This window comes from Saccoglossus kowalevskii, chromosome 4 (genome assembly GCF_978046115.1).
Source record: "Saccoglossus kowalevskii chromosome 4, keSacKowa6.1, whole genome shotgun sequence".
Classification (NCBI taxonomy): Eukaryota; Metazoa; Hemichordata; class Enteropneusta; family Harrimaniidae; genus Saccoglossus; species Saccoglossus kowalevskii.
Genome location: NC_140644.1, coordinates 1487369 through 1515008, shown reverse-complemented (window position 1 = coordinate 1515008; position 27640 = coordinate 1487369). Strand labels below are relative to the sequence as shown.

At 38.6% G+C, this 27640-nt stretch overlaps 1 protein-coding gene across 1 annotated transcript; it reads right to left on the bottom strand.

Moving 5' to 3' along the window:
* Nucleotides 1-175: 175 nt before the first annotated feature.
* LOC102802283 (uncharacterized) lies at nucleotides 176-27640 on the bottom strand. The gene is made up of 10 exons (XM_085497626.1): nucleotides 27505-27640; nucleotides 24233-24333; nucleotides 8490-8580; nucleotides 8008-8096; nucleotides 7303-7376; nucleotides 5850-5933; nucleotides 4918-4964; nucleotides 3772-3855; nucleotides 2067-2216; nucleotides 176-1242 (listed from the first exon to the last, which is right to left on the bottom strand). The coding sequence occupies exons 1-10, from the start codon at nucleotides 27592-27594 to the stop codon at nucleotides 886-888; spliced, it is 1167 nt and encodes a 388-aa protein (XP_085353752.1). The 5' UTR covers nucleotides 27595-27640; the 3' UTR covers nucleotides 176-885.

Here is a 27640-nt window from a genome sequence, read left to right as displayed (position 1 = left end):
AAGTATTCTAGTCTCACATCTGGTGGACAGAAAGCATTTATGAACATTTTAGTTTAATATCAGCTAGAGAATACTCAATCTCCAGTTCAGGAATTCATGTACATACAGATGAAGACCTGGTCTTCATATCTTAAAGTGCACACGGACCAGACAAACTAAGTATCACCCATAAAAACAAGGTTCATATAACATATTTATTATATAAATATAAATTAGTCAACCTGAGAGTCAATGGACAACTTAATGCATGCAGGGGACAGTGTTTTGTTAATTACAACAAAACAGGTTGCTTCATACATACAAAATACAATCGTTTACAAAATACTTTTAAAGAGAGATCCAAAACTGATGGAAAAGAAGCACAAGTACTTCAATCATGACGAAAGCATCAACACAACTTATACCACTCTATAGGGCATGGGAACTTACACTTTTAATACATATGAATACGTAATCCACATGTAGAATTTCTTCCTCAAATGCTGAAAAGTTAGTCAAGCTGGAGTTTGAACCATGATATTGAGATTCAGTTGGTAGAGCATTGCCAATACAACGGTAAAAAGAAAACATTCACTGCCATGAGATATGTATTAGAACACTGGTGCATGTGAACGCCATTCCTTGATATCAATAAGTCAAAGTAGGCTATGGCATGGGATATTTACATGGGTCTGACCATGTGTTGGGGTGTTACACCGAAGCAACGTACTAAAATGGACCAAATTTCTTGTCAATGTAACAATGATTGTACATTTACTGCAGCTTAAAGAAAGATTACAGATTTCAGAAAATGGTACAAGGAACACTGAAAACAGAATATTATTATTTAGTACAAATAAATTGTGACCTGTTCCAGCTTTCAACTGTTACTAAATGAACACATATTCAAATCCTTCTGTGATTGTCCTCTGCAAGTACACAGTTTTGAATCTGAACCATCTGTGTCGATGTAGTCAAAGCATTGTCATTATTATCAGTTTTAACTTGATTGTTTCCAGATTCATTAGATTGTGAGATCTGCACATGTATATCATCACAAGTTTCACATTCAGTTTTCACACCTCCAGGAATGCCAGAATCCAGCCCCTCCATTGGAACACATTCCCCCTCTATGTTGGGAATAGTTTTTTCTTTGCCATTAATGGCAGAAAACACAGATGTTTTCACAACGGTGGGTCTGTATCCACTTAGTTTGGCAGCTAATGAAAGTTTTCTGGATTTTCTTGGTTTTCTTTTTGGTTTCTGTAAATTTGAAATAATAAATATATATAAGTTCTTATAGCATACATTTTGTCCCCACACTTATAAACATGTGTCAGAGGAAAGATGAAAAATTAATACAATACAGTTTGACATTGTATACAAGCAAACTGATAATAACACAATACAAATACATATACAAATCAAAATTTACAAATGAACAGCTAGCAGTGTTACATCTCCAATAGTTCAACAGTCCATCACTTCAGTTTCATGGACATAGAAATTATATTCATTTACGAAGATTGACTTTTTAATACAATGTCACACACTACATTGTTTCTGTGTCACATGTAAACAGCGTTTGAATGTAATCTAAACGTGATGCACGTCCAAATATGGAATACATTCAAACGCATCCTTAACACATTCCGACAGCATTTTACAAATGAATAAAATCCATTTTTTGTTCTAAGTTAGACATATATTAACACAGATAGTACAGTCATTTGCTGTTGAATAACATTAGTATTGTCTACAATTGATATGCAAACGAGATCAATTTATATTTGCATTTGTATATACATGTATAACAAACTACAAGGTTCATTTTAGCAAATCCTGAATCATATATATTTATACAGTTTTTTAGTCAAAAAAGGATACAGTTGAATTTCAGCATGAAATGTGGAAAACTATAATTAAACAAGTTGGTGTGCAGGATATAATTGAGTGTATACTTCACAACGACCACTGTCCTTCCAATATCAGCACTATGGTCAGTGTGAAATGCATATCAAATTACCGAATAAATAAATACTGTAATTTTTAACTAAGCTAATATTTTCCATAATTTATTCACTTGCCTCTTTTGGCGGTCTTGTTGGATCATGGACTATCTGATGCTTAACCATTGAGATTTTATGTTGGAATGTCTTTGTACAACCCTCGTGACTGCAGGCATATGGCCTTTGACCTTCGTGGTAATTACGTATGTGAAGAAGCAGACTCTGCAACTACAAGAGAAAACAAATTCATTCATTAAGAAATCCTTTCACAAATAATATGAGGGCAATCCAAAGTAAGTGCACTCAAGCAACAGCGCCCTCACAGTAGAGATTTTTGTTTTGCATCAGGTGGAGTTTTTTTTATATTTGGTATTGCTATAAATAATTTTTGTGCAAGGTGACATTTTACAGTAATTGAGTCAATGCTTTGTCTCCACATTTTTTGGGTGCTACTTATAATTGCAAGTGTGAACCAGTTTTACCGAATACTATATGTATTGGAATAGCAGGGCAGACTACTGCTGAATAAACTCACTACCAGCCTCAACACACTAACCACTGTGAATTTTGTTATTCTTGATCCAGTTTTGAACCAGTAAAAAAACTCAACATAAACAGGTCAGCATATGATACACATGCATTATACAACCTTTATAAATAAATCTGATTCAACTTCACCTAGCAGGGTTTTTTCTAAACCGGGGAATATGGGCGCAGCACCCTCGGCTGGCAACCTCTAACAGAACTTTCAAGTCATAAAATATATATATATATATATATATGATGCTGTACATGGAATCTTTCTGAAATACATTTTTCTCCATGAAAACTTGCCAGCAACACCAGCTGACAATGTGTCTGGACACCAAATACACTAAAATTACTCCAAAAATAGTTCAATGGCGATAGATACATATGGCACAGAAACATTATGATATGGCATTTCCAGGTCGATCGCCTGTGTTCATTTTTAGCTCCGACTTTGTCGAGCGGAGCTTATCATATGAGTGATTGTCCGTCGTCGTCCGTGTCAATGTTTTACTTTTTCGACTTCTTCTTGAAAACTACAAGCCTGAATGCTTTGATACTTGGTGTATATGTACCTTGGGTAGACCTCTCTTAGGTTTGTTCATTTCATGATGATATCTTCAATTCTCTAATTTTGGTGAATATTTTTGTCATTTTTGGTAAAAAGTGATATTTTCGACTTCTTGTTAAAAACCGCAAGTGCAAATGCTTTGATATTACATATATAGATACTACATGTGGACCTTTCTCAGATTTGTTCATTTTGTGATGATATCTTCAGTTCTCTAATTTTGGTGAATATTTTTGTCATTTTTGGTAAAAAGTGATATTTTCGACTTCTTGTTGAAAACTGCAAGTCCGATTGCTTTGATATTACATATATAGGTACTACATGTGGACCTCTCTCAGATTTGTTGGTTTTGTGATGATATTTTCAATTCTCCAATTAATTTATTTTGGTGAATATTATTGTCATTTTTGGTAAAAAGTGATATTTTCGACTTCTTGTTAAAAACTGTAAGTCCGATTGCTTTGATACTATTCATATTGTTCAGTTTCTAATGATGTCTTCAGTTCTTTAATTGAAATGTGCATTGCTAACAGCGGAGCTATCTCAGCCGATAGGCTGCTTCTAGAAAAACCCATGTTTAGGTTTGGTAATGAGCACCCTCTACTGTGTAACACCACTACCAGTAACTGGACTGCTGGTTATATTAATTTTCTTTGAGAATTTTTTTAAAACCTTGACACTAACCTTGAGGAATGTTTTATCGCAATCATCTTCCGTACAACAGAGAACTTCTCTTTCTGTCAGATGAGTTTTAGAATGATCACGGAGCTGAACAACAAAAAGTAACTGAGTATATAAAAACATAATACTGACAATTTCATGTGTTTTGAAACAAAAATGAAATGTACATCACTTTAAAAATCAACAATCTCAAACATGACAAGTTGTCTCCTCCAAGTCACATTTGATAGCGACAGCAGTAGATATGAAGAACAGAATACAAAGATATAAAGCTGAACTGAATTGTGGAACATAACATAGGATTTAAACTATTCATGAATAATTCATTTGTATATTATCTGTATACATTTTTTATAGTGAAATAAACTTCATTCATTCATTAATTATACACTCGTTAACAAGGTTTTGCTAATTTGATTACATGAAATTAGTACAACCAAAAATTATGATCTGAATAAATGGCAAAGCAATATTTAGTATCCATATCAACAATAGAAAACTCTGCACAGTTGCCATGCAGCGCAGTTGCCATGTAGCACAGTTGCCATGCAGAACACAGTTGCCATGCAGCGCAGTTGCCATGTAGCACAGTTGCCATGCAGAACAGTTGCCATGCAGCACACAGTTGCCATGCAGCACACAGTTGCCATGCAGCACACAGTTGCCATGCAGCACACAGTTGCCATGCAGCACACAGTTGCCATGCAGCACACAGTTGCCATGCAGCACACAGTTGCCATGCAGCACACAGTTGCCATGCAGCACACAGTTGCCATGCAGCACACAGTTGCCATGCAGCACACAGTTGCCATGCAGCACACAGTTGCCATGCAGCACAGTTGCCATGCAGCACAGTTGCCATGCAGCACAGTTGCCATGCAGCACACAGTTGCCATGCAGCACACAGTTGCCATGCAGCACACAGTTGCCATGCAGCACACAGTTGCCATGCAGCACAGTTGCCATGCAGCACAGTTGCCATGCAGCACAGTTGCCATGCAGCACAGTTGCCATGCAGCACAGTTGCCATGCAGCACAGTTGCCATGTATTATGAGTAAGATCTGTACGTCACATATATGTAGAACCCATATAGGCAATCATGATGCGACTGCCACAGTTCTTCCAATATTTAACAAGTTTTTAGTTACCTTAACTTTTTTAGTGAAAGTCTTGTCGCATTTTTCACACTTGAAGACTGCAAAAGATTGAAAAAACAAATAAAACTAAACATACCCTAGACATTTTTTTGGTAATAACACAACATAAATTTGAAACCATAAACTGGTAACCTGTAAATGCATTAATTACTCACTCGTTTTTAATTTTGTTATTTTCACCAATAAGTATAATCCGCTAAATTTAAAACACAAGTCATTGTTAATGACATAGTCCCCGTTGGAATTAGGGGAAATGTTATTCATGCCAAAAATAACGTATGAACCAAAAGCATAGTTAACAATTTAGAGTGAATAATTGGCTGGGTTAGTATCAATAGAAATTAAATATATTAAATGACTCTTTCAAATAGTAATACATGATCAGAAATTAAACAGGATATGCTATTTATGTATCCAAACTGAATTTAATTTGTCCAGGCTCATGTACTGAGATAAGAAACATGAAACTAATCATCATGGACAGGTTTCTCAAATTTGAAAACTGACAAATTCTGTCCAAGAATGACAAAGCATGCATAAGATACCACATTTTCAAAAAACAAAATGGCCAACAGTCAGCCATCTGAGTGTTATTCAAACCGGGACTAATAAAAACTATTAGTTTCCCTGCCAAGTTTGTGAACTTAAATGCCAGTGAAAAAGCTCAATACATCAAAATAGTGAAATTAAATGGTTTTACAGTAAATTGAAAATAAAAGATGTATTTTAAAAAAATGCATATGATTTACAATTGCTTTACTTTATTGAAGAAGTCTCAGGACTTCATTGAGATTATGGATTTCACAGATAAACAGCTTGAGAAAGGTGTTTACTCCCCGAAAAATGAAGTGAGTAACAAACTTTACAAAGAACATGTTATTAAAAGCAAATAATTGTAGGTTTTGACTTTAGTCTCTATATACCTTCTTCGTGTTGGCTCACATGTTTTCGTAATAACGACCATTTTTCAAATTTTTGCATACAACCTTCTTTGGTACATGGATAACCTAAAAGGAAACAAAGAGAAAATAATTGTTATGATTGAACACCAACTCAAAGGCCAGTATTCACAGAAACCCATGTATTTTTCGGGGACTCAAAGAGGTATGTTCTGTTACTGTTCTTCTGTTTGTTAGAGGGTCTATAGCTATATTACAAACACCACACAGTATAAAACATCACACTATAATACTTTGTAACAAAAAAAAACTCTAGTCACTGTAAAGATGTTGTAATTTATTGTTTCAGCCTTGTTATTTTGATAGAGCGCCCTCTATCAGTATGTGGGTGGGCCATCCACTATGCACAGTTTTGTTGACAGTGTTGATTTAGAAACAGACAAGATCTTGATTCATGGTTTACTCTAGGAAATGCACATGTGTCTTTAGACAACCTGTGGTCATCAGCTCCTATTAGCATTTTTGACAATCAATTCAGCTTCCCGTTAAATTTATTCTGTGAATTTCATTTACTAACAATTTTGGTTGTGTGATTGGGATTTCAATGGGATTCACCCTTGCTTAGAAAAACTGCACTAATGTGGAACTCGGGTCAATCCTGGTGAATTGTAAAATATTTTCTACAATTCACACATTCATATCATCAAATATGTGGGATAAAAGACAAAACACAAATAAATCTGGAAGTACCATCTCAAAATAAGATGATACCTGTGTATGGTGACCAGCCAAGGGACTTCATTAACATATGATACCTGTGTATGGTGACCAGCCAAGGGACTTCATTAAAATAAGATGATACCTGTGTATGGTGACCAGCCAAGGGACTTCATTAAAATAGTCTTTATATGCAGGATGGATCATTTTTTTATGGATTGCAAACTAATACCTTTGACATAATAGTTTTGTGCAGAAAATAATCGGGATAATACTGTTGCAACGGTAACACATTCATCGAGTTGAGCAAAATCTAATAAGCTAAGCTTGATCATGTCACGCCTTGGGACTGCCTAAAAGTGGTCACTATAGGCAGGTGGTTTTTATATACAGGTTGTCCATGAGTTATGCCTTGGGACTGCCTAAAAGTGGTCACTATAGGCAGGTGGTTTTTATATAGAAGTGGTCACTATAGGCAGGTGGTTTTTATATAGAAGTGGTCACTATAGGCAGGTGGTTTTTATATAGAAGTGGTCACTATAGGCAGGTGGTTTTTATATAGAAGTGGTCACTATAGGCAGGTGGTTTTTATATAGAAGTGGTCACTATAGGCAGGTGGTTTTTATATAGAAGTGGTCACTATAGGCAGGTGGTTTTTATATAGAAGTGGTCACTATAGGCAGGTGGTTTTTATATAGAAGTGGTCACTATACAAAGGTTTGACTGTGCAACTGATAAAGTTCACAAATTCATACATTACCGTCATGAATTTTACAATGCCGTTTTAGTACAGATGGAAATATAAATCTTGCATTGCATCCTGGGTATTCACACCTATAACAACAATGAATACACGATGTTTGTAACATGTATAACAAGATTAATTGAGATACAATATTGAATGTTACTGAACTCAGTATGTAGGTATGACATCATGGTATAATGTCAGGAAGAGAGAGTTCTACATTGTACACATCATAGTTCATTTGTAACACAAACATACAAACCTATCGTATGAAATTCTACATTGTACACATCATAGTTCATTTGTAACACAAACATACAAACCTATCATATGAAATTCTACATTGTACACATCATAGTTCATTTGTAACACAAACATACAAACCTATCATATGAAATTCTACATTGTACACATCATAGTTCATTTGTAACACAAACAAACCTATCATATGAAATTCTACATTGTACACATCATAGTTCATTTGTAACCTAAACATACAAACCTATCATACGATCCAGCTCTTTGGTGTGGCAAATCAAATAACTGAGATCAAATGCAACTTTACCTAACCACGATCACTCACAGGTTTGTATGGACGGCCATGAAAAGTCGGCTTCAGCAAAACATTCTAATCGGACGATGTTATTCTATGGGCAATATATATAAACCAATGCAATCTGAGATATTTGTATCCGTGAATTCTTTACATACAATACTTACTTGTATGGCTTAACATCTGTGTGTTCATACTGGTGAGTTTTCAAGTGTTGACGCTTCTTGAATAACTTCCCACACCCTTCATACTCGCACTGCAATGTAAACATTAAGTCATGATAGTACACTAATATAGCACATTTGAATTTTCAAATCATACTATGATGACACAAAGATGACATAGTCCCTGCCTTCAATGTTAGAAATCATACTATGATGACACAAAGATGAAGTCCCTGCCTTCAATGTTAGAAATCATACTATGATGACACAAAGATGACATAGTCCCTGCCTTTGAGGTTTGAAATCATACTATGACGACACAAAGATGACATAGTCCCTGCCTTTTAGGTTTGAAAGAAGTCAGAGAAAATAAAACAAGGCAAATGTTCATTCAAACTCATTTACTTTATAACATTCTTCCAAGATGAATGATATTTTGATACTTTTCATAGTGTAAAAAAGATTGCTTATTGTTTTACAATTACCTTATAATTCTCTACTTTATGACTACGTTTGAGATGAGTTTTAATATTCTCCCTCCAAGCAAACGTCTTCCCACATCCTTCCTCTGGACAACTATGATGGAAAAATAGCATACAATAAATTGTAAATAAAACATGAAAGAATTTGCTGTCTGTCCAAAGCAATAATCACATGTAACATAAAAATCAAAGAAAGCTTAGAAAGAACTCCTATGTGCTGAGAGTATTCGAGACACATTAAATATAATTCAAAATTACTTGTCAGAGATAGTGATAGTGATGGAAAAGCCGAAAACTAATAATGCAAATCAGATTTTAATGGAAAACTAATGAGGTCTGCGCAATGTAACAGACCATCTATGTACCAAGTTTTATTGAAATGTGATTGGAACCAAAAACAAGCAGCCTCTCGGCTAAGATAGCTCCGCTGTTAGCACTGCACATTTCAATTAAAGAACAGAAGATATCATTAGAAAATGAACAATATGCATAGTATCAATGCAATGGGACTTGCTGTTTTCAACAAGAATTCAAAAAATATCATTTTTCACCATAAATGAATGCGGTTTTTAACAAGAAGTCGAAAATATCACTTTTTACCAAAAATGACAAAAATATTCACCAAAATTAGAGAACTAAAGATATCATTACAAAATGAACAAATCTGTGAGAGATCCACATGTAGTAACTATATATGTAATATCAAAGCAATTGGACTTGCAGTTTTTAACAAGAAGTTGAAAATATCACTTTTTACCAAAAATGACAAAAAAATATTCCCCAAAATTAGAGAATTGAAGATATCATTAAATAATGAACAAATCTGAGAGAGGTCCACATGTAGTAACTATATATGTAATATCAAAGCAATTGGACTTGCATTTTTTAACAAGAAGTCGAAATTAGGCGAGGGTTCTCCGAACCCGCCTATTCACATAGTTCATACCCACCATAGACTCCGGTCAGTCAAAATGACTATTTTGAACTGTAGGCATTAATCAGCGATTCTGCCGGTGACGGAGAGATAGAATCCAGGTCAGGGGAAGCCCCATGACCTCTAGATTCTTTTACCCCTTACGTCACGAACCCACGTGACCGAGGCCACCTGGCAGCGCCACAGGTAGCCGTCCTTCACTCTGGTTCCTTTCTCTTCGCCTCGAGGACTTAAACCAACGCGACGGAAAGAGTGGGGAGGTTGGGGGGGACCCAGAGTCTATGGTGGGTATGAACTATGTGAATAGGCGGGTTCGGAGAACCCTCGCCTAAATTTACTACGTTCAATTACCCACCATAGACTCCGGTCAGTCAAAATGACTATTTTGAACTGTAGGCAGAGTCAGACACCGATAGGTGGCGAGTTTTTCCGAGCAAACAGAAAAAAAAAAGGAGAATGATGAAAGACTTTCCCCCAGTCCGGGATGAAAACAAACCCAAAAATCTAAGTTAAGACCCAAGAAGGGGGTGTCTTACCTTGCCTGTGCTGTCCCAGAAGCAAGAAGCCAATGCTGCTGTGGTGACAGGGTTCGGTGTGCCCGAGAAAGCTAGACCCAAGCCGAACTCGGGGGTGATAAGCTTGAAGTAGGACCGAAACAGTTTGCATGAGGGCGTAGGTCGACAGAAGCGAAACCTGGGAGCTTCCAGGAAGTGCTAGTGGAACAGACAATCTGCCCACAAAAATGCAGAGACTGACTTATCGCCTATGCGCAGAGGCCCCTGCAGTCGTTCGGGCTGGGTCAGCAAACAAGGCCTGACCCGCTACGACGGGGCCTAACCTGAAGAGACCCTGCTCAATAGATTGGGTGTCTCCTACGTAGTAGTTGATGAAGACGTTCTGCGTTCTCCAGAAGCCTGCCCTCAGAAAGTGTTTGAGGGGGCACCTGATGCTAGCGCTAGTGAGTTAGCAATCGCACGGACCTCATAATCTTGTACTTGGTGTCTCTGCAAGGTCTGTGTTGAGGAGGATAGTGTATTATAGACCTCCAGTACAGTCGCAGTAATCCACCTGGGAATGGAAGTCGGGGAAACCGGCTTATCTCGCTTGCCAGGGCCGTAACACAAAACCATGTGTTTGGTTCCCCGTCTAGAAAACCTGGTACGGTTCTCGTAGCAACCCAGCGCTTGGACCGGGCAGAGAAGCAATTCCTCCTGATCCTCCGGACTGACAATATTTGCCAGCCGGGGGATGACGATCGGTTGAGGATCGTGTCCTGGGATTTGGTTCTTAGCGAGAACCCGATTTGTGTCTTAGTACAACTTGATCGTCCATAAAAGCGGCACAACCGTCCGCAAAGGATAGTGCGCACCTAGCTTTGGCCGGCGCCTACCTGAGGCGAGGGCCAGTAGGAAGACTATTTTCCACATCAAAAATTTGAGTGGTGCTGATAGGAGAGGCTCAAAAGGCAGTCTGCTTAGAGCAGACAACACAGCCGACGAGTCCCAGTTGGGCGGCTCCCTTGTATGGGGTCTTTGCATCTGGAAAGCAGTAAATAGTCTCCTAAAAATAGGACAATCGGCTAGTCTTGTTCCCGTACGTTCTGAGTGGTGGGGGACAAGACCGACCTGTAGCCAACGCTCGCTGCGTAGAACAAACCCACTTCGTGGACGAAGGAGCCTGCTACCTAGCCAATAGAGGGATGGTATGGATCAATCTCCCTTCCGCTACACCAATCAGTGTATGCTTGCAGCCTAGAAATGTAGGCCGCGTAGGTGGAATCCCTGTTCGACCTGGCCAGGATGTTGGCAGCCCGCTCAGATAAGGCTTTCATATGTGCGGGTCTACTGAGACCCTCTATGCATGTAAGTGATACCTGCTGGGCTCGTTGGTAGTGCGCCGTCTGGTTGGGACGGCAGGTCCGGTAAGTCCGGAAGCACTGCTGGCGCTTCGACTAGCCTTCCCAACAGAAGTGGAAACTAGGCCTTGCTTGGCCAATTGGGTGCAACCCATGATAATATGTGGGTGTGCACCTGTCGAAGCTTTTCTCCGGTGCCTGGTGAACTAGCGGGAAGGGAGGAAAGGCATACACAACTAAGTGGGTCCACGGGGCTAGCAAAGTGACCCTGGCCCAGGCTCCTGGAGTCAGCAGGAGTGTTACGTACGTCGGGAGCTTGGCGTTCCGGGGTGCGGCAAAACGGTCCAACCTTTGACTGTCCCACGGCTGAAATAGCCTAGAGGCTACCCACTGGACTATCAGCTACTCCGTGTTCTGGAGACGGAGCCGCTCTGAAAGGGCGTCGCCAGACTGTTCCTCACCCCTGGAAGGTGGTGTGCGGTTAGCTCCACATTGTATTCCAGGCACCAAAGGAGGATTTTGCTCCGCTAGGACTGACAACGATGGGGAATGCGTCCCCCCTCCTTCTTGAAGGAGACCACCGCTGCGTTGCCTGTGTGGAGCAGGACTCTGTGGTCTCGAACTCCGGGTAGAAAGCGTGGTAGTACTAAGTACACTGCTCTCAGTTCGAGCCGGTTGATATGGTAGTCCCAAAACTAATGCGGGGGCCATATCCTTGGGCTTATTGGCCCAATAGATGTGCTCCCTAACCCTAGGGGGAGGTATCTGTTACCAGAGTCATACCTGCGGCGAGCGGGCCCAAGGGGCTCCCCTGTCCGAGGTTGGCCAGTGGCGATAACCAGGGCAGAGCTTCCTTCACTTGGTTCGAGATCGAAACCCGCCTATCTAGTTCCCATAGGAGAGCTCGGCACTATAACAAGCGTTATACCGGGCGGCTGCGTAGTGCGGCCTGGGGAACGACCCTTCGAACCGAGGTCATCATTTCAATGATCCGTGTTAGTTCGCGGAGGGACACAGAGGGAACGCTGACTAGGCATTCGGCTAGGCTGCCTAGCGCTAAGCAATACGCTTGAAATAGCTAAGCCAAGCATACTTCTGTGTCAAAACTCCATGCCCAGGGACACCAACTGCATGTTGAGTCGAGGTGGGACTTGTCGATTTACCAATGAGCCCAACTGGTGAAGTAAATCCCGTGTTAGCCTGACGCGTTTGGCTATTACCCCTTGCCCGGGTTGTTGGTAACAGGAAGTCTGGGTACGGATTGAGGTGTACCGACATCTGGTGAAGCAGCAGCAATACCTGTTTCATCACTCTGGTGAACACGTAGGGCGCTGTGCTTAAGTCTAGCGGGGCTAGCCAGTCAAAACGGTACATGGAGAGAAGAACCCTGAATGGTGTCTCCATGTGGAACCGATCGAGGAGCATGTACTGATTCAGTCTGCCTAGGTCCAAAACTGGACGCCTGCCATTTGTAGATTTGGTACTACGAACCCATTTGGGTAGAAGCCTGGCCTTAGCTTCGGCTGATGTACCCTGTGTATGGCGTCTTTCCCCAGCAAACTGCTACTTCCTGTCTGATTGCTTCCGCCTTGCGGGAGTCCCCTGGCAGTGCCCAACAGGGAAGACACTGACGGGGGGAAAAGGAGATTTCAGCGGTATTCCGTAAACTGATGTCACCACCTGGAAAGGTCCAGGGATTGGTCACCCGTTATCTCCAAACCGGACTACACCGGCGCAATCTGTGTTGACAGGGATATGTGGCCATGTGTTCGGCAGTTGTGAGGGGGGTGTGTGCTTCCTTCCCCCATGAGGTGAGTTCCCCAAGGCCTGAAGTAGTCACTAAGTTGTGACCTGGCCATTCACCGAACACGTGCCTGTCCCCCCCGCTTGCAGAGGTGAGCGTCAAACATGCCTCCCCTGCTGCCGGGTAGACGTCCGCCCAGGGAGGGCGAGGAGCCACCACCTGGCTCTTACCTCCCTGGGGGCGCGCCACTACCCTCCCCTCCCATGGAAGGGTATAAGCGCTTGCCTCCTGGCTGACTCCAGCTAGCGGACAACGCCCTAGGGCGTTGTGTTTTCTGTGCTTGGGGTGCCCTCCGATTGCCCATGGCAGGACCAACTGGCTAGCGGATTCAAACTGAACCCTCCGGTTCATTGCACTCCGAAGCTCCGAGACTGTACCCACTATTCCCTGAACAAAGAGGGTGGAGGAAGTCCAGTCTGCGTCACTGAGGCGGGGACGTACCCCGGCTCAGCTTGTCGGCGAAAACACGTGCGTCTAAGTCCGCGTCCCGTAGCACGGTAGTGGCCCTGGCCAAGAAAGCCAGGCGACACTAGGGGGTGTCGCATGTAGATGTGCGGTTGCCCACCAGTAAAAATGTCGCCTGGTCTAGGAGGCTGGTGCGTTCTGCCTCCAAGGTCTCCAGAGTGCTGGTCATGCATACCGTAAAAATCCGCAAATAAGCGCCACCCTCAATTAAGAGCCACTCAGTGAAAATTTGTTACATTTGACCCTCCATTAAGAGCCACCAAGAGTTGAGTGGTTTTGTCAATAAGAAACCAGAAATAAGCGCCAGCCGCCCGGTTGTTTACAATCAGGCAGACACAAGCTTGTCGTGCCTCACTTCCACCCTGCATTGTTTATTGCCCCACAGAAGGTGTGAGACAAATAAAGATTATCCCCATAGCTTGCCTGATGTCCAGTATAATTGAAAACGGAAGAATGACAGACGAAAGAAATACACTGAGAGCGTGAATGTGACTGCCAACTTGTCTATTTTAAATTTCTGACACACAATCGACCAATTCACAAACTATTTAGTAGTAACTATGTTTTTTGCCGAAACACCGAAGGACACGTTGAGATATTCATTGCCAGTGTTGTCTTTATAACCAAGTAAAAAACGTCACGATTTTAGAACGCCTTTATCGGAAAATCGGAGCTATCGAAAATACTTTCTCACAGACGGACCGGAACAGGAAGTCAATAGAAAACAAAAGATTTTTTCCTTAGCGTGGGGGAAATTTGGTTAGCGTGGGGGGGAAACAGAGGTGTTAATCCGGTCCTGGCAACGTTTGAGGGATCGTGACTTAGCTCCGACTGTGAGAATGTATTGATTACGCAGCCCACTCTCGCTGATCGTGGTTTTGGGTTATTTTTGGCATTTCATTTGAGACGTTCGTTTTGGGGTGATTCGAGACAAAATGTTCAGGGAAGTGACAAAATAACTGGCATTAGTTTGGAGAGGACTCTCTTGCCGAAAATAATCAAAATTGAAGTCGAATGGATTAGTTCCACAAACTTGCGCGATCAACTTGTCTTACAGCAAAGCGAAGTCGACGTGACCCTCCTGACCCAAATATTTAAATTAGCTATTTGTGAGAATTGAAAATAATCTGGACTTGTACCAATTAGAAAATGCCTTGTAACAGGCCTGGGCTTTCGTAAATGATTTAGTCTCTCCGATTGGTCACAGGAAATTATTTTTAATACATGTAATTGTTACTTTCTCGGTATCGTTTCGTATTTGGTTATATAGGGGTGGGGCTATAGTTTGACCCCGTTTGCCTGGACAGTGAAGTACGTGAATATCATTAACATATCATTATAAGCTGGCTTGATTATGAAACAGGAAATATATAAACCAAAGCTGTACTTTCAGACGTCTAGTGCAATTAAAACAATGCCCAAGTACCCAAGCTGTAAAAGTCTATAGAAAAACGTGTTTTTATTTATTGTTTTTGCCATAAATACAAATGATTGGGCATCATTTTTTTCATTCGTTCCATGCTCCTGTCGCTGCTGGTCAGATAAATTCTATCGAAACTATTTTACATCGTCACCAAATCAACCACCACGCCAGCCACAGCCACGCAAGTTATTCCCAGTTTTCAAGAAAAAAATTGGAGTTTGCCGTACCAGACTTGGTAAACAATTGTACAACGGAAGTACAAGTATGGGTCAGACCCTGAGAGTGCTACCAAATCCGACTTCAGGCATCGCTACACATTGTCGGTGAAACGTCGAATCGTCGTGTACGCTAAGCAGCATGGTCAGCGAGCAGCCGTTCTTATTTATTTGACATTTGTTATTCCCATAACAGTATTTTTACAGAATAAATTAATTGCAATGATACATCATTAATAATTATTTTGGTTGTGTGTGTGTTTGCCTATCCCTTCCCCATTTCACAATGAAAAAGTTTGATCACCCTGGTTTAAGAGCCACTGGCTACAAAGTTGTCAAAATGTTACCTCAAATAAGCACCACCCAGAAATGAAAGTGTTACAAAGTGGCTCTTATTTGAGGGTTTTTACGGTAATGTGCTCAAGCGACTCTGCCCTCAGAGCTAGATGGGTCGTCTTCAATTGGAAAGGACACCCATGGAACGCGGCTATCCCCCTTTGCCCGGTTTGCCAAATTCGTGGTACCGGGGTCTGGGGAAGGAGCCTTGGAATCCGGTTGGGGGCGTTTTGGTCTCATCCCACGCTATGGGGTCTGATCCCGAAACCACACCGACTGGGTAGCGTTTGGTCCAGTGGGAAGTGTTGCCTAATGTTATCCCCACTCGGGGGCCTTAAGCATTACATCCTCCACGGCTGACCAACGCCGCCCATCAACACCGTTTGCATGCTCTGCGCCCCACTCCGCACTCAGGCGGACAGGGAGAGACTTGCCAACGGGGTTACTATGGATCCCGACGCTCGTGATCCCATAAGCGTTGAAGCAACCTTAGGTGGTTGCTTTAGGATCAAGGGTGGGGGTATGTACATCGTATCACTGGGATCGATGATACTCCGCCTCGCCCCAAAAGCGTGGCTCACCGAGTCATACAGATGGATGACTCTGAGGGAACGCCCGGAGTACCAGCTGTATCCGACGCGAGCGAACTGCATCTCCTTTCACTTTAAATATGTGAGAGGGAGCGTGTTCGACTGTGCGTCTCATGACAGGGTCAGTTCCCTCTGGGGACGCCCGTGGGTCGGTAAGAAAGGAGTCAAAACCCACAGCGGGGACCGGACACAAGGAAAAACTCGTTACCGTTGTACCGTTATCGCGAGACGAACCCTAGCTGGCAGAAAGTAGGGGGGGTCAACGTGTGCCCTGCCCTGAAAGCCCTGCCCCGAGATCGGAGACTTGGCTGCCAGTACCCCATTGGCATTCAGTGCCCGAGGATCCAGAGAAGGACCGGGGCAATTAGCTTGGGCCTCGGCCAACCCCCCAAAGTAGTGGGAGAGCCGTGCCTGGGAACGGGGGTTCCCCGGAAGAGACGTGTTTGAATGCAAACATGCTTTCGTGTCTCTTCCTGCTTGCCCACCGAGGGGACACAGTGGAGACAGCTCGCTCCGACTGAGGCTGATCTACCCGGCCTGCCAGGGACGCAATTGCCCCGACAGTCCTTCGACCAAAGCCCTCAACTCGGAGGCAAACTCGGCGCCGTGCGAGGAAGGGTCCACGAAGAGACCCGCAACGGGCCCCATAGGAGGAAAGCCTCCAGGAGTACAGCCTCGCTGCAGCCGGTAAAATCGGGTAAAAACACCACCTGAAAAAACAGACTGTGAGGATGCCCTCCGATCAGCGGGGGAGACCGAGAAAATATCGGTACCTCCGCCGTCGGGTCTCTTACTCGACATCCCGGTACATGAAGTACCGGTAGCCGAGCGTGAGGACTTTCCACTCATGCAAAACACGCAACTCACTTTAACCGATTTGTTTACTGGACGCGCGACCTTGCTGTGACGTGGTCAGTGTCAGCGATTTTGATGGCTCTGAAAGAAAATCTCAGGCCTCAGAACTCCAGTGAAAAAAACACGCTTTCACTCAAAAAAACCCAAAACCCACACATAGCCACGACCAAGTATCTCGGATGCGGGTTCTATGCTGGTAAATTCTGAATATAACCACTGCACGGTCGGCTCGAAAGACGAGGAGACCGGAAGAAAAAGGCAGTGAGCCTTGGAGCTGTCATTACATCGATATATTGCTAAATACATGCATGAGGGAAACGAATTACAGTTATAAAAGGTGCCGCCATGAAATCAACATGTGACTACGTAGTGGCGCCGGATTTTGATTTCTTTGCTGTGAAAAATACTACACACAAAGGGGAAAACGACACGAGGGTAAAAAAAGACAAGGAAAACTTATCCTACCAGCTACCATGTCGGATGCCGAGCAGCGGCAACAACCCAAGCTATAAATCCGGACAAGAAAAAAAAAGCAGGCGATCCGGCAGAGCTCGCTAGATTTCATCTCCACTCGAGGCGAAGAGAAATTAAAGAGTGAAGGACGGCTACCTGTGGCGCTGCCAGGTGGCCTCGGTCACGTGGGTTCGTGACGTAAGGGGTAAAAGAATCTAGAGGTCATGGGGCTTCCCCTGACCTGGATTCTATTTCTCCGTCACCGGCAGAATCGCTGATTAATGCCTACAGTTCAAAATAGTCATTTTGACTGACCGGAGTCTATGGTGGGTAATTGAACGTAGTGAATATATAACTTTTTACCAAAAATGACAAAAAAAATATTCACCAAAATTAGAGAATTGAAAATATGTTCATGAATTGAACAAATCTGAGAGAGGTCTACCTAAGGTACATATACACCAAGTATCAAAGCATTCAGGCTTGTAGTTTTCAAGAAGAAGTCGAAAAAGTAAAACATTGACACGGACGACGGACAATCACTCATATTATAAGCTCCGCTCGACAAAGTCGACAGCGGAGCTAAAAATTATAAATTATTATGCTAATTAGGGATATAATATAAACAGATTTTAACCCCAAACTAATCAGGTTTGTACATTGTCCTAGAGCATCTTTGCACTAAGTTTCATTGAAATCGAATAATTACTACTTTAGATATCAGTGTGATAGCTTAAAAGTGGTTAATTATGTAAATTAGTAATTAATATGTACAGATTTTAACCCACAACTATCCAGGTCTGTCTATTGTCCTACTGCATCCATGTACAAAGTTTCATTGAAATGTGATGATTAGTACTTGAGAAATCAGTGTGAAAGCTGAAAATTAATTAATTATGCAAATTAGGTAATTAATATGCACAAATATCTATCCCAAAACAATCAATCTCTGCAGTCGTTGAGTATCTATGTACCAAGTTTCATTGAAATGTAATGCTTACTACTTGAAATATCAAAAGCTGAAAATTAATTATGCAAATTAGGTTATTAATATGCACTGACATTACCCTAAAAACCATCAGGTCTGTGCAGTGTCCTATGACATCTATGTACCAAGTTTCATTGAAATGTGATGATTAGTACATGAGATATCAATGGAAAAACCGAAAATTGACTAATCATTATGCAAATTAGGTAATTTTAACCAAAAACTAATCAAAACCAAGCATTAGTTCAAAGCATCCATGTACCAAGTTTCAGCAAAATCCAATAAGTGGTTTCTTAAATATCAATGGAACAGTCATGGAACAGCTAAAAATTAGCTTATTATCATGCAAATTAGGTAATTAATATGCATGAAATGTTACCAAAACCTGATCAAATCTGCGCATTAGCCCAGAGCATCTATGCACCAAGTTTCATCAAAAACTGATGTATGGTTCTTGAGATATCAGTGGAACAGGCGGACACTAACCAGACACACTAACCACAAAGACACGCATTTTATGCTTTGCACATGGGAGTCAATAAAACACTTCTAATGATACAGATAGAATCATAGTCCAAAACAAATAGTGACAGTGAAGTCATGGTAAGTAAAGACAAATACACAATCATGAACAAAGTAGTGAGATAATGCAGCGCTGATACAGTGTGGACAAAATGAAGAGTCACTATTTGTTGTCATAACTACACAGTCTATAAAAATAAATATGTAGTGTTACTGAACTCAGTATGTAGGTACATGTATGACATCATGGTATAATGTCAGGAAGAGAGAGTTCTACATTGTACACATCATAGTTCATTTGTAACACAAACATACAAACCTATCATATGAAATTCTATATTGTACACATCATAGTTCATTTGTAACACAAACATACAAACCTATCATATGAAATTCTATATTGTACACATCATAGTTCATTTGTAACACAAACATACAAACCTATCATATGAAATTCTACATTGTACACATCATAGTTCATTTGTAACACAAACATACAAACCTATCATATGAAATTCTACATTGTACACATCATAGTTCATTTGTAACACAAACATACAAACCTATCGTATGAAATTCTATATTGTACACATCATAGTTCATTTGTAACACAAACATACAAACCTATCATATGAAATTCTATATTGTACACATCATAGTTCATTTGTAACACAAACATACAAACCTATCATATGAAATTCTACATTGTACACATCATAGTTCATTTGTAACACAAACATACAAACCTATCATATGAAATTCGACATTGTACACATCATAGTTCATTTGTAACACAAACATACAAACCTATCATATGAAATTCTATATTGTACACATCATAGTTCATTTGTAACACAAACATACAAACCTATCATATGAAATTCTATATTGTACACATCATAGTTCATTTGTAACACAAACATACAAACCTATCATATGAAATTCTACATTGTACACATCATAGTTCATTTGTAACACAAACATACAAACCTATCATATGAAATTCTATATTGTACACATCATAGTTCATTTGTAACACAAACATACAAACCTATCATATGAAATTCTACATTGTACACATCATAGTTCATTTGTAACACAAACATACAAACCTATCATATGAAATTCTACATTGTACACATCATAGTTCATTTGTAACACAAACATACAAACCTATCATATGAAATTCTACATTGTACACATCAAAGTTCATTTGTAACACAAACATACAAACCTATCATATGAAATTCTACATTGTACACATCATAGTTCATTTGTAACACAAACATACAAACCTATCATATGAAATTCTACATTGTACACATCATAGTTCATTTGTAACACAAACATACAAACCTATCATATGAAATTCTATATTGTACACATCATAGTTCATTTGTAACACAAACATACAAACCTATCATATGAAATTCTACATTGTACACATCATAGTTCATTTGTAACACAAACATACAAATCTATCATATGAAATTCTATATTGTACACATCATAGTTCATTTGTAACACAAACATACAAACCTATCATATGAAATTCTATATTGTACACATCATAGTTCATTTGTAACACAAACATACAAACCTATCATATGAAATTCTATATTGTACACATCATAGTTCATTTGTAACACAAACATACAAACCTATCATATGAAATTCTACATTGTACACATCATAGTTCATTTGTAACACAAACATACAAACCTATAATATGAAATTTTATATTGTACACATAGTTCATTTGTAACACAAACATACAAACCTATCATATGAAATTCTATATTGTACACATCATAGTTCATTTGTAACACAAACATACAAACCTATCATATGAAATTCTACATTGTACACATCATAGTTCATTTGTAACACAAACATACAAACCTATCATATGAAATTCTATATTGTACACATCATAGTTCATTTGTAACACAAACATACAAACCTATCATATGAAATTCTATATTGTACACATCATAGTTCATTTGTAACACAAACATACAAACCTATCATATGAAATTTTATATTGTACACATAGTTCATTTGTAACACAAACATACAAACCTATCATATGAAATTCTATATTGTACACATCATAGTTCATTTGTAACACAAACATACAAACCTATCATATGAAATTCTACATTGTACACATCATAGTTCATTTGTAACACAAACATACAAACCTATCATATGAAATTCTACATTGTACACATCATAGTTCATTTGTAACACAAACATACAAACCTATCATATGAAATTCTATATTGTACACATCATAGTTCATTTGTAACACAAACATACAAACCTATCATATGAAATTCTACATTGTACACATCATAGTTCATTTGTAACACAAACATACAAACCTATCGTATGAAATTCTACATTGTACACATCATAGTTCAGTTGTAACACAAACATACAAACCTATCATATGAAATTCTATATTGTACACATCATAGTTCAGTTGTAACACAAACATACAAACCTATCATATGAAATTCTACATTGTACACATCATAGTTCATTTGTAACACAAACATACAAACCTATCATATGAAATTCTACATTGTACACATAGTTCATTTGTAACACAAACATACAAACCTATCATATGAAATTCTATATTGTACACATCATAGTTCAGTTGTAACACAAACATACAAACCTATCATATGAAATTCTACATTGTACACATCATAGTTCATTTGTAACACAAACATACAAACCTATCATATGAAATTCTACATTGTACACATCATAGTTCATTTGTAACACAAACATACAAACCTATCATATGAAATTCTACATTGTACACATCATAGTTCATTTGTAACACAAACATACAAACCTATCATATGAAATTCTACATTGTACACATCATAGTTCATTTGTAACACAAACATACAAACCTATCGTATGAAATTCTACATTGTACACATCATAGTTCAGTTGTAACACAAACATACAAACCTATCATATGAAATTCTATATTGTACACATCATAGTTCAGTTGTAACACAAACATACAAACCTATCATATGAAATTCTACATTGTACACATCATAGTTCATTTGTAACACAAACATACAAACCTATCATATGAAATTCTACATTGTACACATCATAGTTCATTTGTAACACAAACATACAAACCTATCATATGAAATTCTACATTGTACACATCATAGTTCATTTGTAACACAAACATACAAACCTATCATATGAAATTCTACATTGTACACATCATAGTTCATTTGTAACACAAACATACAAACCTATCATATGAAATTCTATATTGTACACATCATAGTTCATTTGTAACACAAACATACAAACCTATCATATGAAATTCTACATTGTACACATCATAGTTCATTTGTAACACAAACATACAAACCTATCATATGAAATTCTACATTGTACACATCATAGTTCATTTGTAACACAAACATACAAACCTATCATATGAAATTCTACATTGTACACATCATAGTTCATTTGTAACACAAACATACAAACCTATCATATGAAATTCTACATTGTACACATCAAAGTTCATTTGTAACACAAACATACAAACCTATCATATGAAATTCTACATTGTACACATCATAGTTCATTTGTAACACAAACATACAAACCTATCATATGAAATTCTACATTGTACACATCATAGTTCATTTGTAACACAAACAAACCTATCATATGAAATTCTACATTGTACACATCATAGTTCATTTGTAACACAAACATACAAACCTATCATATGAAATTCTACATTGTACACATCATAGTTCATTTGTAACACAAACATACAAACCTATCATATGAAATTCTACATTGTACACATCATAGTTCATTTGTAACACAAACATACAAACCTATCATATGAAATTCTATATTGTACACATCATAGTTCATTTGTAACACAAACATACAAACCTATCATATGAAATTCTACATTGTACACATCATAGTTCATTTGTAACACAAACATACAAACCTATCATATGAAATTCTACATTGTACACATCATAGTTCATTTGTAACACAAACATACAAACCTATCATATGAAATTCTATATTGTACACATCATAGTTCATTTGTAACACAAACATACAAACCTATCATATGAAATTCTACATTGTACACATCATAGTTCATTTGTAACACAAACATACAAACCTATCATATGAAATTCTATATTGTACACATCATAGTTCATTTGTAACACAAACATACAAACCTATCATATGAAATTCTACATTGTACACATCATAGTTCATTTGTAACACAAACATACAAACCTATCATATGAAATTCTACATTGTACACATCATAGTTCATTTGTAACACAAACATACAAACCTATCATATGAAATTCTATATTGTACACATCATAGTTCATTTGTAACACAAACATACAAACCTATCATATGAAATTCTACATTGTACACATCATAGTTCATTTGTAACACAAACATACAAACCTATCATATGAAATTCTACATTGTACACATCATAGTTCATTTGTAACACAAACATACAAACCTATCATATGAAATTCTACATTGTACACACCATAGTTCATTTGTAACACAAACATACAAACCTATCATATGAAATTCTATATTGTACACATCATAGTTCATTTGTAACACAAACATATTAATATTTCTTTGTTATTTCGAAGGCATTATTGAGAAATATAAAAAATACCAAGTTGTCAGTCAGCAAAAATAATACATATACGCAATAGGTGATTTTCCGTTCAACTGCGAGATCTTGTGTGAAAGAAAGCCTGCCGCAAAAAACAAACTATTTGACTTTGAACTTGAATTTCTTTATTCCGTAGCTCACATCGAAAAGCCGATAACTTTGTGTAAACTACACTTAAACATAGACATGTTAACAACCATGAAAAGCAGTAAATACTTTATTCCATATTCATTTTACCTTTCAAAAATTGCTAATTACAAGTTTCTTAAATAATCATGCTGATATCAATTTTAACAAGTCAACACTAATAACTCACTTTCGCATTGCATTACCAGAATTTCTTGTGCATGAATGCAATTTTTTCAATGTGAATCTGCATTTATCCAATAAGTATTGCATTCTAGACACATTTAGCATGATGTTTTCCCTGGGAATACCGTGTTATTATTCCCAAATTTTTTTCAGTACGAGTCTGGTACAAGCTGCACATTGTTACCAACTTAATGTCTCCAATTATCTGGATTTCAGCAAAATGTTAGTGTTTGTATAACTTGCCCATTACCTGTAAGGGGTCTCTCCAGTATGTACTCTCATGTGACGCTTCAGATGTGAACAACGTGCAAAACTTTTGTTACATCCGTCTTCTGAACAAATAAATGTTTTCTGTAAAAAAAAATGTAATTAAATATAAATAATGTATCATTAATAATGAATTCATTATGCCACATAATTTTGGTATATAATAGTGGTACGTAAAGGAATGGAATGCCTTTTTTAATTGTGCCAACACAAAACTGTATTATTTAATTTTTTGATGTTATTTTTCTGCACTATGAATAAATTTTAGAATTGCATTCTCTAAGATGGAACGGAAATGGAAACGAGACAAAAACAAAAGATTTTTCAAGTAAGCGTGGGGGAAATAACGTTGCTAAGTATTTTCGTCAAGGAAAGGCCAAGCTATTGTTTAAACTAGTGTGTGATTGGTTGCTGGCAATGTTTGGGAGATTTTGACCAGTTTGTGACATAGGCTTGACTTGGAGAATAGGTGTTCATTAAAAATGAATACATATTAACACAATGGTGAAACAAATGGAACAACACTGTGGTTCTATTTACTGGAATCTTAATTTAAGCACAACGTTGGTATTCTAGAAATCGCTTGTCTTTGGAGGAATGCGAATAGCCAACTCTATTCTTACGAAGGAGAAAATTGGTTTGTGGCTGGGAGTCCGTCGTGATATTGGGCTACAGCCCAGTAGTCCGAAGGTCCACGAGGCCGAAGGTTCACGAGACCGAAGGTTCACGAGACCGAAGGTCCACGAGACCGAACATTCGAAAAAAAAAATCATAGACATTGGAGTCAGGTGCGAAAATGTGTCTTCGTATCGACTGTGTAGCCTCACTACATACATTACCTTTGACGTCTAAACTATATAAGCTAATAAAGATAAACCAGGGACGTTATTCACATTCATGGATAAACACAACACATGCAGTTTAAACTCTTTTCGAGCGATTAAAAATCGTCTAGAATATAAACTCCTATATATTTAGAACGATGCATGTGGCAGCTCACCACCCCAACTGCAACGTAACTGCCTATAATTTTTTTTTTCGATGGATAAATATCGTCTAGAACATTCCATCTATTTTGTTACGTTTATTTTTTGTTTGAAATACTTTAAAGAGGGTGTCTTTAAAACAAAGATCGAAGACCCCCCCTAAATCGCGACTTTATACACAACTGAAGTCGAGGTTCAAAGGGAAATTGGAATTTTACGCACACAAAAGTCTCCAAAGAAACATGTTTTAGTATTGCTATCTACGTATCTATCAACACAAAGACCTAAAAAGAAATCTCGATTTTACACCATGAATGCCGCCAATATGAATATATTAGTACTGTTATGTCCGTATCTACCAACTACGCACTAATTAAAATAAACTCTACGAAAAATGGTTCATATTAGCGAGTTATCACAGGGTCTTCGTTCTAAAGATTACCCCACCCAATCTGTAAAACGAAGACCTAAACGGAAATCTCGATTTTACACACATGAATTAGTTTGTAATATATATTGAGACATTTGTGTGTGTAAAATCCCAATTTCCCTTTAAATTTACCGAGGAGCGGTATAAATTCTAATTATTTAGAATCAATGTAATATACGTGTATTTATTATATATAAATGTATATAAGTTCCACGATAATTGTACCATTATTTCCAAATAATTTGCTTGTGAAAACTCGTAATAAACAAATAAAAGTTTGTTATATTTATTGTATATATAGTTATGTTAACTCATACAAATATATACGATGGTTCCAAGATACCTTTATAACAACCTCACATCATGGCAAAAATGGAAAACAAATCCTGCACAGAAAACAATTCTGCAGAAAATCCAGACTGAAAAAAACACACAGAAAGAATTACATAAATCCGCGCAGAAGAAAATTTGGGGCTCAGCGCTGCGCAAATCGAAAACATTTTTTGCGCAGATTCTCTGCCATCATCTCCCACAGTAGCTGCGGTTCCGTAGCTCTTTGGTGCGACCTAGAATCGAATTTCGCCCTAACAATTTCATTTGGACGTTTTTTTTTTAATTTTGTAGTTGTACGTCGAACATAGAGCTACGGGATCTATCACAGTTTAAAAACAGAAATCTGGCATACGTAAATTAAATCGCTTTTGCTTTCGATTACTATGGTGTGACGTACCTTTATTGTGAATTGATTGCTGGATGAATAACATACAAACTTTTGTTTGCAATTTGTGTTTAGAAATAAGCAATAATTTGTGATATTTTACAATTACCGCGGAAACCAAGCAAATTACGAGAAAACGGCAGCCATTGACATCCCACACTCCCTAGCACAGAATAAATGTAATCTCGTTTGGCGGTCATGTGATACAGTGGTGGAAGAATAAAACTCACTCTTCCCGTTATTCTAATTGTTCCAAGAAAGCAATCACATACAGTATTTATAATTGTATGATTTTTGTTTAATAATAGAAACTAGTTGCATAAACGCAATTTATCTACTGATTTCGGTCACGTGGTACAAAATTATAGGTCTCGCGTAATTTGCTATAAACTCTGGAATACAAAATGGCGTCCTTCGTCTTGTTATTTTTCTGCGACTCGGTGTACGGTAAATAAAGTCATTTTTTATGACCACCGTCATCATTTCACAGCGCAAATAGATTCTGGTCATTGTTTGGAAGTAAATAAACATAGTGAGTACTTTCGAAGGTCTTAAAATGTGATTTTCGCGACGACCAAATTTGGCATGTGGATTTTAACCGGTATTCAGTCGCACAAGGCCCCATAGCCCTATGGGCCGGCCAGAGTCAGTCACGTAAATAATGCGGTCGGCAACATAGGGCTATGATTCCACAGCTACTCCCACAGAATTTCTAATGGTAGACCCCTTAAATAATCGCATTATCTATTTTCGGTCTCGTGAACCTTCGGACTTGTGAACCTTCGGTCTCGTGAACCTTCGGTCTCGTGAACCTTCGGACAACTGGGATGTCCCCGTGATATTGGGGGGGGGGGGGGGGTGACATACTTGTATCTGAGAGAGAAGAGGAAAAATAAAAGGGGGACTGGAAGATTAATAAAAATAAACAATTCAATTACTTCATAATACAATAGAGTCGGAACAAAACACGAATGAAAGTGAATACAAACGACATTTCGCAGACGCAATGAGAAATAAGATCGTGGATCGTAGATCCATACCGACATAGTGATATTCATATTGCATAAATTACCAGTGATTGTGCCGAAACACATCATTACAATAGATATTTCCAAACTTACCTGGCCAGTGTGTTTGCACATGTGCTCTTCGAGACGCCATGTCTTGTTAAAGAAGGCATCACAACCTTCATATGTACAATAAAACAACATATTTTCACAGGCACCAAAAGCACATGTGCCACACCGCCATCTTGTA

Coding starts and splice junctions, on each gene's coding strand:
- LOC102802283 (XM_085497626.1), bottom strand. CDS start 27,594: ATGTTGTTTTATTGTACATATGAAGGTTGTGATGCCTTCTTTAACAAG. Junction 8,581..24,232: donor ACTGGAGAGACCCCTTACAG/GTAATGGGCAAG, acceptor TTTCCATCATAG/TTGTCCAGAGGAAGGATGTG. Junction 1,243..2,066: donor CAACAAGACCGCCAAAAGAG/GCAAGTGAATAA, acceptor TCAAATTTACAG/AAACCAAAAAGAAAACCAAG.